The sequence below is a fragment of the Ahaetulla prasina genome, chromosome 3 (genome assembly GCF_028640845.1).
Source record: "Ahaetulla prasina isolate Xishuangbanna chromosome 3, ASM2864084v1, whole genome shotgun sequence".
NCBI classification, from domain to species: domain Eukaryota; kingdom Metazoa; phylum Chordata; class Lepidosauria; order Squamata; family Colubridae; genus Ahaetulla; species Ahaetulla prasina.
Genome location: NC_080541.1, coordinates 189,601,499 through 189,615,608, shown reverse-complemented (window position 1 = coordinate 189,615,608; position 14,110 = coordinate 189,601,499). Strand labels below are relative to the sequence as shown.

The following is a 14,110-nucleotide window of genomic DNA, read 5'->3' as shown; positions in this document are numbered from 1 at the left end:
ATGTAGAAAAGGCATACTCCACAGCCACTTTTGGGATACCATGTGTACAACATCTAGCAGTTCTCTTGTGTCTTACCTTCAATAAATACTTATTATGATACACTGTATTAGCATGCACAGCTGAAAATTTAAATACAGTGCAGAATTTGTTGCATTTACATACAAAAAGATGTTCAGCAAAACTTGCAACTTTTGTTCCATTCACACATGGACTGTGGTAGAATAGGGCTGTATATATTACTTTGGATTTGAAACCCAGAGATGCTATGAGGGATGGAAGGGCATCAACAACCAATTAAACCAAACATACTGTTTCCTGGGATTGAGAGCAGTTACTTTATGGAGTTGGAGACAGGAAGGACGTACCTTCACCTGCTCTACTCAGTTCAGAGCCTTCAAATTCAAAGTTCTGCACTTTCCCATCACAGAAGGCCCTGATTTACAAATAGCATGTCCAATAGAGTATGCAACTCAGTGGTGGGATTCAGCCAGTTCGCACCACTTCGGGAGAACCGGTTGTTAACTTTCTGAGCAGTTTGGCAAACTGGTTGTTGGAAGAAATCATTAGGGCAGAGAACCGGTAGTTAAGTTATTTGAATCCCACCACTGATGCAGCTGGTGATAAACCTAGACTTTTGTCATCTTTTGCGGAGGTGTGTGCAATTTATATCATGCTCTCTCTGTCAGCCAAATGTCTAATTAGATAATTAGCAAGATTACAAAGAAAAATGACAGCTTTATAGTATATCAGCTTTTATAGAAGACAGACAGAATGAATATATATCCCTTTAACATCGAGGCAGAGAAAGAAAGATTAGGGTTTGCCAATAAGGGAGCCAATCAAAGAGCAAGATGGGGCTTGGGAAGTTTCTTTGACCTTAGTGAGAAAGCACTGGGGTTCACCATTGCACTAAGGCAAGCTTACTTTTAACTGTGGTGTTATGATTTTGCCTAGGTTTTTACATCACACTAAATCATAAGCCACAGCTTAGAAATTTGATAATGACTGGGTTCAAAATGAATCAAGCCACCTTTTTATCGTTATTGTTGAATAACCCAAGATTGATTGGTTTTATATACCATACAAAGCCAAAACCAACCAAACCACTTAAAGCAATGTGTAACTGAGTTCATACTCAGACTGGCTGTGTTATGAAAGAAAAGTGAGCGTGAAAGAACAGTGATCTTTGTGAGTAAATCACATAGCAGGATAACGTGACTGTTCAAATGAAAATGGGAATAGAGACTCTGCCCATGCAAATGTCGGCTAAGACCCCAGATTGAGGCCTATGTTAACTCTACTTCAGCACTTATTTAATGATATAGAAATGTCTCACCAGACAATTTTAGAATTGTGACCTAATTACTAAATGTCTCAGCAGATGACAATTCCTGGGTTGGTAGCACTCAGAAGGTAAATAAAGATGGTCTTGGTTAATATTTGGATGGGATTTCTCTAGGAAATGTCTGAGATGTAGAATAGACAGAAAAATAAAAACAAATAAAAACGTGCAACAACAACAAAGAAAAAGAAAGGCAAACCACTTTCCCACCACTGCGAAGAAAAACCAAGAGTCAAACCTGACATGAAGGCGACTTTAACTTTTTACTGATAGCAGATTTCAGATCTATATGTTGTTGCTAGCAGTTCAGACTTCTTAGTTCTACATTTTCTTTGGGAAGCTTCCTTTTATGGCCCTTTTTACCAGAGCAAGGCAATTCCCAGGCTGCAGTTGACTCATGTCTTTGGACTTTTTGATCAGACACAGTGTAACGCTGGCAACAGCAAGTTAACATTGAGTTCATTGCTTTAACATTGAGATTTTTAAAATTAAAGTTAATGTTCTAGATCCAACTCTAAGGCAATTCTGACTCTCCTTTTTATCATAAGGAAAAATAAATATGGTCAGGTGAGACCTGCAATGAATTGTCCAGGTATGTTCACACCTTTGAAAAAGGAATGTTCCTGCATGGGAACATACCTATCTAGCTATGCTCTCCTCCACAATGCACCATTTAATCCTTCAAGAGTTGAGGGGCCGCAGTGGTTAGAGTGCAATACTGCAGGCTACTTCAAATCTCACCAGCTCAAGATTGACTCACCCTTCCAGTCGTCCGAGATGGGTAAAATGAAGACCCAGATTGTTGGGGGCAGTATGCTGATTCTGTAAACTGCTTAGAAAGGGCTGTAAAAGCACCATGAAGCGGTATATAAGCCTACTTGCTATTGCTATCTTCCTCATTTTGTTCTTTCCCAAATGATACTCACCATTCCTTGGCTTTTAATCAAGTATTTTTTTAGAGAGGACCACTCCCGCAATTTCCACCTCTACTTCAATAGCTAGCAAGCAGCAGTGAGCAATATCAACTCTTCTGAACTGCAGCCTGCAGTTAGGAGAGTGGATCCATCTGGCACAATATCTATTACTTGCTATTCCCGGACTGCATTGTTGTATCTCCCTGTCCCCTACCCCCAAGTTAAAAGACCCTGAATTTCAATCCTGAGTCCTTAACTGCAGTACTGTGGGGGACTGATTTGTCAGAAGCTTTTAGAGTCAACTTAGAAGACTTTTTCCCATGTTCTTTTTAAATCTGCATATGTGCACTTCTGAAATAATGATATGGTTTGCCTTTGTCACAGAGACTAAATCCAAGAGCTGTGCAATTTAAAGGCACTTCCATGTTGAATCTGCTTCCAGCTTTTCAACCCTTCAAAAGCAACGTGAAGCTTACCTTCAATTATCGTCACACCTCCAACAGTTAACCTAAAAAACCATGTTATGTGAAGAGAAAAAGGAATTCTGAAGAGCAGGGTGAAGTCAGAGTTCCCACTAGTGAAAACATTTCCTGCCCAGAAGCTCTGTCGAGCTGTAATCATTCAAGAGAAAATGCATATAAAGCAACAGAGCTAATAATAAATAGACTTTGCTCCCAAGCCCTCTCAGAAAAAATCGAGACAAATAGTCACAGTGCCCAGCAACCTGGAGGGGGAAAGGCCATGATCTCAGTAGACTTTAGGTGGCCAATAAGAGGAGGATCGATCCCTGCCCCTGATTATATAATCCCTAGACCAAGGAATTTTTAGCCCTATGACAAGTTTTGTATCTGAAGAATATGATTTTCATACTGGAACTAAAAAATTCTAGGTTGTATCCATAGTAGACTGGGGTTAAGACAGGGTTGACATCATAAGGACATGTTCCTTAAAAATGATGACTGGATTTACTACATGTTTGATAAGCTGGGAAATAAAGAATAGCAATACAATTCATTTCTACTTTGTGCAAGTCTTGGTCTTTCTTTCCCCGAATATTATTTTAAGCTAGTCCATTAAGTAATCACATGGAAGACAGAAAGTGATGTCCACATCTCACTGTACTAGTGACTACCCAAAGCATAGTATTACCATGGACAAATTTGGGCACCATTCTTAGAAATATTTATGAGAACTCATCTGGGAAAGAGTAGGGAAAAAAAAGCAAGAGAAAAACAATAATTGCTCCCTGCCTTCTCTTAGGCCATATGGTGTTCTGCCTGACACCTCAACGAATAGGAATGCAAGAACAGGGCAGAATAAGAATGGAGCATTTCATTCTACTGTCTGAATTGCAGCATGGACATGCATTTGTAGAAGCATGGTGAAATGGCTCTATAGCTAACATTATCAACCAATGCACTAGACGAAAATGTGATTGGCTAATTTGTGGTTCAGTATATTTGTGCAAGCCCAATAATTGCATTAATAGTAAACCATAGTTCAATTAAGTATGGATTACCATGTTGTGCATACCAAACTATATGCTTCTGTTTGCATATAACAAAACCTCAGGGGCTATTTCTTGGGGAATAGGTGGACATCTGTGGCAACTAAAAGAACAAAAGTTTCATATTTTCTCATCCAACTATTTTTCCCTTTCCCCACAGTCCTAGATTCCAAACACATATAGTCATTCAGTTGATACTCAGCATGACTTAGTTACTAAAGCCTTAATGTATAATGAAAATGAAAAACATAGTTTGTATGCACAACATGGTACTCCATACTTAATTGAACTATGGTTTACTATTAATGCAATTATTGGGCTTGCACAAATATACTGAACCACAAATTAGCCAATCACATTTTCGTCTAGTGCATTGGTTGATAATGTTAGCTATAGAGCCATTTCACCATGCTTCTACAAATGCATGTCCATGCTGCAATTCAGACAGTAGAATGAAATGCTCCATTCTTATTCTGCCCTGTTCTTGCATTCCTATTCGTTGAGGTGTCAGGCAGAACACCATATGGCCAAAGAGAAGGCAGGGAGCAATTATTGTTTTTCTCTTGCTTTTTTTTCCCTACTCTTTCCCAGATGAGTTCTCATAAATATTTCTAAGAATGGTGCCCAAATTTGTCCATGGTAATACTATGCTTTGGGTAGTCACTAGTACAGTGAGATGTGGACATCACTTTCTGTCTTCCATGTGATTACTTAATGGACTAGCTTAAAATAATATTCGGGGAAAGAAAGACCAAGACCCATAGACTCGGGAATGACTAGCACATATGTCTGAGGGGACCTTTACCTTTACCTAAATATAGCTAAGTTTTGAGATTCAGGGTAGAACCTACTTCTTCTCTGAACAGTAGAAAGTTCATCAGATTCATGACCATATATGCTCCAGAGGTTTTATGATTTGAACCAATTGATAACAAAAATTTAAATCTTAAACAAATTAAGCTGACTATAAATCCAACAGAGATTACTTAAAATAAAGGAGAAAAATATATGCCTACTCCAATCTATAGAATTTGCTTTATCTTCTACTTTGACAGCTAGTTGCTTATACTGAAAAAGCTGTCAGTATTAAATCAAAATGTGTTGAAACATATTAAGAGAGCCATTAGTTACAGTATATTGCTTAGTAAGTGTAAGTGATCCAAGGATTCATTCTCTTTTTCATCGGTAGAGCTCATTAAGGTCTAGATGTTGCCTTTCATCTCAACCCACTCATTACAATCTTTACTACAGGTAGTCCTCAACTTACTACCACAAATAATAATAAGCCCAAAATTTCTGTTGTTAATGAGACATTTGTTAAATGAATTTTGCCCCACTTTATGACTTTTCTTGCCTCAGTTATTAAGTGAATCACTGCAGTTAGTATGTTAGTAATCCGGTTCTAAGTGAATCTGGCTTCTCCATCGACTTTGCTTGTCAGAAAGTCACAAAAGGTGATCACATGATCTTGGGACACAGCAAAGATCATTAACATGAACCACTTGCCAAGCATCTGAATTTTGATCAATGATCATGGGGATGCTACAAAGGTTGTAGCTGTGAAAAACGGTCATAAGTCACTTGTTTCAGTGCCGTTGTACTTTGAATGGTCACTAAATGAACTGTTGTAAAATGAGGACTACCTCTAGTAAAGGTAGCCTTTACTGGGTCTTTGGTTTAATTTAGAGGTTTAGTTGGTTTGTGTGCTGTGGTGATGCTCAGTTGTTTTCTGAGATGCTTTGATGTGTGGTAGTGTTATCCTTTTCATAGCTTCTGTTAGTTGTGCTGCAGAGGCTTAATAATCAGGCACTCAATTCCTTATTTCCAGCAATGGCTATTCAGAGATATAATGTCTTTAAACCTGGCAATGCCATTTAGAACTAATGTGAGTACTAATTATTGATGCATCTACTATGCCTCTATTAATTTATCTAATTCCACTTTTAAAGCCTAGATTTTGTAGGACAGGCACAGTGTTGACTGTTAGCAGAAGAATCAAATTATTTGACATAAATTAAAAACAAGTAGCTGTGCAACAGTTTAGAAGATCACTACATGCATATTGAATCTCATCTTAAACTTCTGCTTTCCCTGCTGTTATTAAGGCATAACTTTCTATAGTATCAACATTTCTGTTACATATTTATAGTATTGTTTTTATACATTAATTACCTACTGTATGCAGAATAATTCACATAGCTCTGAATAGACTCACAAGACTTCATTCCCTTGAGGCATTAAAATAACTAGATATGGTCAAGACTCTAGATGACCGTGATAGAAGGTCAAATAATCAAGTGCTAATAAAGCTGTCTCAGAGGTTATTTTTGCCTCTTTATAGCCGGTATGTATTTGTGTAAGCAATAGCAACATAAATGGGGAGAATCCAAAAATAATGTCATTAAAGTTTCAGTCTTGATCAGGTTCATACCACCCAGGACTGATTTTAGAGCAGGGGTCTCCAGCCTTGGCAACTTTATGACTTGTGGACTTCAACTCCCAGAATACCTCAGCCAGCAAAGCTGGCTGAGGAATTCTGGGAGTTGAAGTCCACAAGTCTTAAAGTTGCCAAGGTTGTCGACCCCTATTTTAGAGCATCTTCAGAAGACCAGCCTTTTCTTCAACAAGCTTACTAACTTCTTGTTTGAAATGGAGCAGAAATTGACAAAGTTGTATGAAAGAAATTGACAAAGTTGTACGAATCCGCTCTTAGACCCCTTGCAATTTGCATACCGAGCAAATAGATCAACAGATGATGCTGTTAATATGGCTCTGCACTACATCCTACAACATCTTGAGTCTCCAAAGACCTATGCAAGGATCCTTTTTGTAGACTTTAGTTCAGCATTCAATACCATCATTCCAGACATTCTTCTAACTAAGCTAAACCAGCTACAGGTACCGGAACAGACTTGTAAGTGGATCACAAGCTTCCTAACAAACAGGAAGCTACAGGTGACGCTAAGCAAGATCACATCAAATACCTGTACAATTAGCACAGGGGCCCCCCAAGGCTGTGTGCTCTCCCCACTTCTCTTCTCTCTGTATACCAATGACTGCATCTCCAATGATCCATTTGTTAAGCTACTGAAGTTCGCAGATGACACAACAGTGATTGGTCTCATTCGAGACAATGACGAATCCGCATATAGACGAGAGGTCGAACGACTAGCCTTGTGGTGCAACCAAAACAATCTGGAACTGAACACACTCAAAACCGTAGAAATGGTGGTAGACTTTAGGAAAAACCCTTCCATACTTCCACCTCTCACAATACTTGACAATACAGTATCAACAGTAGAAACCTTCAAATTTCTGGGTTCTATCATATCGCAAGATCTCAAATGGACAGCTAACATCAAAAACATCATTAAAAAAGGACAACAAAGAATGTTCTTTCTGCGCCAACTCAGTAAGCTCAAACTGCCCAAGGAGCTGCTGATCCAATTCTACAGAGGAATTATTGAGTCTGTCATTTGCACCTCTATAACTGTCTGGTTCAGTTCTGCAACCCAACAAGAAAAACACAGACTTCAGAGGATAATTAGAACTGCAGAAAAAATAATTGCTACCAACCTGCCTTCCATTGAGGACCTGTATACTGCATGAATCAAGAAGAGGGCCGTGAAAATATTTGCAGATCCCTCGCATCCTGGACATAAACTGTTTCAACTCCTACCCTCAAAACGACGCTATAGAGCACTGCACACCAGAACAACTAGACACAAGAACAGTTTTTTCCCGAAGGCCATCACTCTGCTAAACAAATAATTCCCTCAACACTGTCAGACTATTTACTGAATCTGCACTACTATTAATCGTTTCATAGTTCCCATCACCAATCTCTTTCCACTTATGACTGTATGACTATAACTTGTTGCTGGCAATCCTTATGATTTATATTGATATATTGATCATCAATTGTGTTGTAAATGTTGTACCTTGATGAACGTATCTTTTCTTTTATGTACACTGAGAGCATATGCACCAAGACAAATTCCTTGTGTGTCCAATCACACTTGGCCAATAAAATTCTATTCTATTCTATTCTATTCTATTCTAAATAGTAAAGTGATCAGGATGCTATGGGCACATCTGCTACTGTCCATAGAGAACCTATAACTGAATATTCTGTTAAATTAGTTGACTCAGATGTCTTAACCATCTATGCCAATCTGTAGATCAATAACAGAATACTCTACACTCAATTTTATACTGAAAATTAAATACCTTCCACCTCCAAAAGATGTAATATAATAAAGGATACTAAGCTATAAGTTTTGCATTTAGCTTCCTGTTTCTGGCAAGCTGGCAAGAGCTAGAGGATGAAGTATGCCAGTTATCCCCTCCAAAGATTCATATGGACTATCCAATTAAAGCCAGCATTGCATAGCAGTGCTGCCGCTGCTGCCAAGACAATTGCAGCTTAGAAATTCTCTATTTGCACAAGGTCTTGTAACTGCAGAAGTAAGAGGCTAAATTTAAGCAAAATATCTGCACAAATTTCAGATGATTGCATGGGCTTATGTAAGCAAATAGGTAGCATCTTATAGAAAAGTGCTTAGCCTTGAGAAAATTATTATAAAAATGGAAGCCAGTATGCTAGAGGTTAAAGATTGAATTGGTATTGGAAAGATTTAGATTTTAGTCCACACTTAGTACAGAAACTTGGTGTGGGTGGTTTGGGGGCCAGTCACCTTTTTCTCAGCCCAATCTATTTTACAGGGTAATTGTCATATGGTCATAGGGAAAATATGAGGGCAGAGTACAGTGTATGCTCTGTTGAATTTCTGAAGACAAAGTGACAAACAAAGTTACTTATATAGAATGTCAATTCTCTTAACAGTTTCAATTGCATTGTGCATTCTGGAACGACATAATGAAACATGAGAATGAAAAGGCATCGGTCTTTCCTTATGGAAGAATGTAGAGAACTTCTGGGATCAAGTGATTTGTTCTCTCCATATGGTGAAGAGCTATGTGGTGTCATAACAAACTTGGCCCTTGTAGCCTTCCTACTGCTGCTTTCAGATGTGTTAATCCATCTGCTACTAACAAGCCCAAGGAAGAGAAAAGGAATGAACAGGATATTTTTTTCTCTTTCTCTCTAGAGACAGAAAGAGAAGAGACTCAGCTCAGCAATATCATTTTACTGTAAGATGATCTAAAAGACCAGATTTACTACACTAGAGAGTTTGACCACTGGCCAGCTAGCTTTGTTTCCCACAGTTCAGCATTACAGAACAGAACTTCAGAGTAAGTAAGATAGCAATCCTCACTCAAAGAGGCCTGACACTGAACAGTGTTTTAACATGTGTAAATGTTAATAGAGATCTGTCTTTATCTTGAGAAAGCTATACAATTTATTACACTCTGACCCATTGTATAATGTTAAAAACAAAATATGTGACATGAGGTAATTTATTTGATTTTCTTAATTGAAAGATGTTCAGAGATGTCCATTTTCTCAATTTGTCAAAGGATTCTACAGTGCTTCAGTCATAAAGTGGAAGCTAATTCTTGGCCGCAATGTCTAAATTAAGATTGGACTACTTGTGTACTTGCACAGTATTTAAAACATCTTGCTCCAGAGAAAAATTTGTATGTTCTTAGAGAAATATAAATCCTCCATAGCTTTCAAATTATGTATGAGGAAAACATTGCGTATTTTATTTATTTATTCCTAAAATTACTTATTTCTTATTATAGCAATGTTTAGAGCGTGCAGTTATGAACTCCATTAATAAACTCATGTAGAGCCTTTGATTTCCAGGACAGATTTGCAAGATCCTGTGTCCTTTAATCTACATAGAGTGTTCACCAACAAATAAAGCAGTCTGTTCCAACTTGGTGCCCCCTAGATGTGTTGGGGGCACCAAATCCTTAATGCCCAGTCACCAGGCTAGATAAGATTGAAATAAAGAGAAACATGCCATAAATCTGTTCAAGCCTAAAGTTTTCTGGAGGTCTTTCCTATGCAAGAATCAAAGACCTTATGACTCACCAAAGCAAAGACAATTCACTAACCTCTGGGTACTAAAAGCTTAAAGAACATGTTATTACCTCTGCTTCTTGAAAAGGCAAAATCAAGCCACTTGCTAGCTTTAATACATGGCATACATAACACATAACATTCATAGCTTCAGTTCAGCTTAGCGAATTACAAGTTTTGAAGGGCAAATGTATGGTCTACTTTGCTTCCTGCTATTTTTACCAACTTTCAAGCTCAACATGCTTCCTGGTGATCTCTAGAATGAACCAGAAACAATGATCTTCAAGAAAGATCATTCTACTGAAATACCACAATTCTGTTATTATTGTCCTAGCCTTCTTTCCAATCAGCCAGCAACAAAATAAACTGGCATGCATATTTTTCAAGTTCCTCCCCTCCCATAACACTTGAGTTGGAACAAGTTGTTAGCAAGAACTGAATTTGAAATTATCTTCTCAGGTGCTGCTAACTAAAGTTGTTACTTTACATTTGCGTAATATACCAAATCATCAGTAAGCCTCTGTCTTTGGCTAAAGAGCTGTGGGAATGGGAAGATGTGTAGTGAAACTGGAAGAAGGCATAATCTCTTTCGCCAAGTATGGTAATTTAGCATATTATCCAAACATGGCAATAAGTCAAAGTAAAATAGAGCTGTAAGGAGATAAGCTTTCCAAAATAACATTAACATTCTAGCAGATTTTACAGAAATAAAGGAAAACATTTTTGCATAATGATAAATGCTGAGATTTTAATATGCTTTTGGAAGAAATCAACCAATTTTTATTCCTTGTATCACACTTAAGGGGAAAAAAATCCATACCATCTGCAAAGAAGTTATTCTTCCTATCTCTCTGCCAAATTTGACTTGGTGACAGCTGCATCCACTCACCCATTTACAAGACAAGTTGGCAAAACTTTGCAGGTCTTAGACATCAACATCTGAGAAAAAATATACAGCCCGCTTCTTTCTCATCATTTGGTGTATGCATTTATTGTTGTGTTCTCATTACATATTCCCCCTTGGTTAACTCAACCATGATTTATTTAGCTAATCTGATTTCATACAGTACTAGCCACACCAGAGGAGATTGTACAACATTTAAAATGTGTCTGATTTGTGAAGAGCTGCAATATTTTCAGGGACTAAATGTACAAATTTGGAGAGTGATCAAAACCAGTCATTTCAGGTGCCAGAGGCTAGGCAATATCAGTTAGTATGATGGCAGCTTGCTGGCTGTTCTTTGAAATTAAAAGATGAGCCTCTCCTGTTGCGGCTAACTTGTTAAGGCTGGGGTCAGTTTAATAGGTATAATAAAGAAGAAAGAATATATATAAACATTATCTTTAACCAATGCACTAATGGTTTAACCAAACCAGTTTTCACCAAGTCATTAACACATGGGATGAATTCAAACTACTGGTATGTTAGATTAACAGATGGTTGGCAAGTTTGTAGCTCAGAATATATATATTGACAACACGCAGGTAGTCCTCAATTGAGCCCAGAATTTATGTTGCCATGTGAGAAATTTGTTAGTGAGTTTTACTCCATTTTACAACTTTGCTTGCCACATTTGTTAAGTGAATCACTGCCGTTGTTAAATAAGAAACATGGTTGTTAAGTGAATCTGGCTTCCCCCTTGACTTTGCCTTTCAGAAGGTCACAAAAAATAAGCACATGACCCTGGGGATGCTGAAATTGTCGTAAGTGTGAAAAATGGTCATAAGTCATTTTTTCAGTGCTATTATAACTTCGAACGGTCACTAAATGAACCATTGTAAATCAAGGACTACCTGTATTCTGTGCCTCAAACAAAAACAAAAAAAATAAGCTGCCCTTAGATTTTTGTTTTGTTTTGTTTTTTACTTGTTCCATTTGGGCTTGTTTTCCTAGTCCACCACATGAAGCCTCTGCTCATTACACTTATGGACAGAAACAGCCTTGCTTGTTGCAAGTTAAGGTTCTTTTTTTCCTCCAGGGATCTCTTTAGTGCTGGATAATTCCATTCCTCCCCATCTACATTTCTACTTAGTGCTGGGCAAACAAATGTGGTTGTTGCTGGCAAGACAAAGTCCACTGGTTTAGCCTCACCTGTCAAGGAACATAACGTAAAGCCTGGGTTCGCATAAAAAACTAAGTCAAAAAATATGGTTAATAAGCTACTAAATTAATAGACAAAATATGGTTTGGCATATTTATAAACATAGCATAGAGCTTACCTCCCATCATTCCTTGTCAAGTGGCATGACATATAGGCTGGACTTGAACAAAACACTACTCTAAAATGCATTTGTCTATTGGTATGAACTCAGACCATGTAGCAGCTTATTTTCAGATGGTCTGCAAATGCAGGCTATTTAGTAAGCCATAATTCTATATTAAACAAACATATTGTAGAATCACATGGGTACGTATCTCACTTTTTTTTTCTAGACTTCAAAAGGATTGGAAATGGTATAATCACTCTACCCCCTGGTTTTTTAAACAATGGAATTCATATGAAATGCTAAACGTTAAACAATTAAAACACATTTTGGCTTTGCATACTATGTAAACACATCCCTTTACAGTGTTTTGGTGTTAGTTGCTATAAAAGGCAAAGAGAGTAAAATAGTGGTTGGATTTGCTTAACAATAATTTATTAAATGTCAGAATAGACATTTGGACTTTTAGCATGCCCAACATGCTAAACTGTAAACCGTGTCTTTACAAATCCTAATCATTGGGTTAACTCATGCCATCAATCTGTACTGTGATTTGTCTGATTCTGACCTAGAGTGTCAAATGAACCCACTGGTAGTTTGTGGTTTTCAAACCATTCTTTAAGGCTTACCATGGTGGCACAGGACTACTCAAGCTTGTTCAATAATTTATCATTGAAGTAAATTATGACTTTCACAAATCCAGCAAATATGGGGTGATCTTCTCCATCTTATCTCTTGCAGTAGCTAAGCTCTCAGATATCAGCACAGCCACAGAAGCATTAAGACTGGACTCCCAATATTGTAAAGCTAGACCAGAAACAGATTTGGGGCATCAACCCAACCTAACAGGGAACAACTTTCACTTCCCTCCATGAGATACTTATCTCCAAATTCAAGAAACTAAAAAGCTGCCCTGTGAGAGCATTTACTCATGTTAATAATGTCATATCATTTTCACTTTACACAGTAAATGAACTTAATCATTGTGATTGACTCAATAAACATGATCAAACAAACTTGATTTAGTAAGAAGTGTAAACCCATTCACTGTTTTATTCAGCAGAGCTTTAGGAAAATATTTGTGACAATGAAAAGCAATAAATGTATGCCTTAATGCACCTTAATAAACTTGATTACACAGTGATCTAGTTTATAAAAAAAGGATGTGAGTTGCATCTTACTATGAAAAAGCAATCTTTTCCTTTTGACTTTCTGACTGGGTTTAGACATTGCAAACACCTCCCCCCCAAAAAATGTGGTGTTTTAACTTAGCAAACTGTATAATTCTAGCCATAGTTTACAGCTAGCATTACTCCACCTCCCCTTATACCAATGTACCTTTCCCCAAAAGCAACTTACATCTGTGGACTGTTCTTTTGGAATAAATTTCTTGGTCTCCTTTTCACGGTGGCTGAGTGTTTCCTCTCGATTGTACTTGCCACTCAATTGCTTGTCAGGTTTATCTCTCTGCTCGAGGCCAACCGGAATGCTTCCATCAGTATCAGATGAATCCAGTTCCTTTTCTAGCTCCTCCATCTCTTCTGGAGACAAAGTGGATAATAAGTTGTCAATATCTGGATCTTCACTGACCTGCCGTCGGTATTTTGCTACCCTAGACATCTTGGCAGATTGCAAGAGTACACTCTGTAATATGTGTATCTATATGTATTTGTGTATATATTAAAAAGCAAGCTTAAAAAAATCAGAGTTAGGATTTCTGCAAAACCAGGTTCTTTTTTCGGGTACTGTAGAGGTGTTGAAATGTTATATGTAAGAAACCAAACCTCCTTTACAGCTTGGATTATAATGAATATGCAGATGTAGAGAAACTGGCCAATGAAAAGTGACAATAGTTTAGCCAAGCAGAGGAAAGCCAATCATACAAGACAGGAGGTGGAGCTGATATCCACCAGAGGAGTTTGAAACTTGAGGACATTCCAGGGAATCTTGAAGTGCTGCATGACCAAATTTAGTCTTGAACTTTTAGGTTTTTAAAGGCAATGAAAGAGAAACTTGCACATTTTCTAACAAGAAAAGCAAAACAAAATTCCCTAAGCTGCTGGCTCCCTGCATGGATGCAGAAATGAAAACAAAATCTTTAAGTGTGTATATCAACTGCTCACACATCTACAAACAAATGCATCTCCTT

General features: G+C 37.6%; 1 protein-coding gene across 1 annotated transcript in view; it reads right to left on the bottom strand.

Moving 5' to 3' along the window:
- Positions 1–13,735, bottom strand: part of LMOD1 (leiomodin 1) — a 32,169-nt gene extending 18,434 nt beyond the window's left edge. Inside the window, exon 1 of the mRNA XM_058177625.1 lies at positions 13,321–13,735. Coding sequence (XP_058033608.1) covers positions 13,321–13,581 — 261 coding nt within the window. The 5' untranslated portion in view covers positions 13,582–13,735. The remainder of the gene's footprint in view (positions 1–13,320) is intronic.
- Between the last annotated feature and the right edge of the window lie 375 nt (positions 13,736–14,110).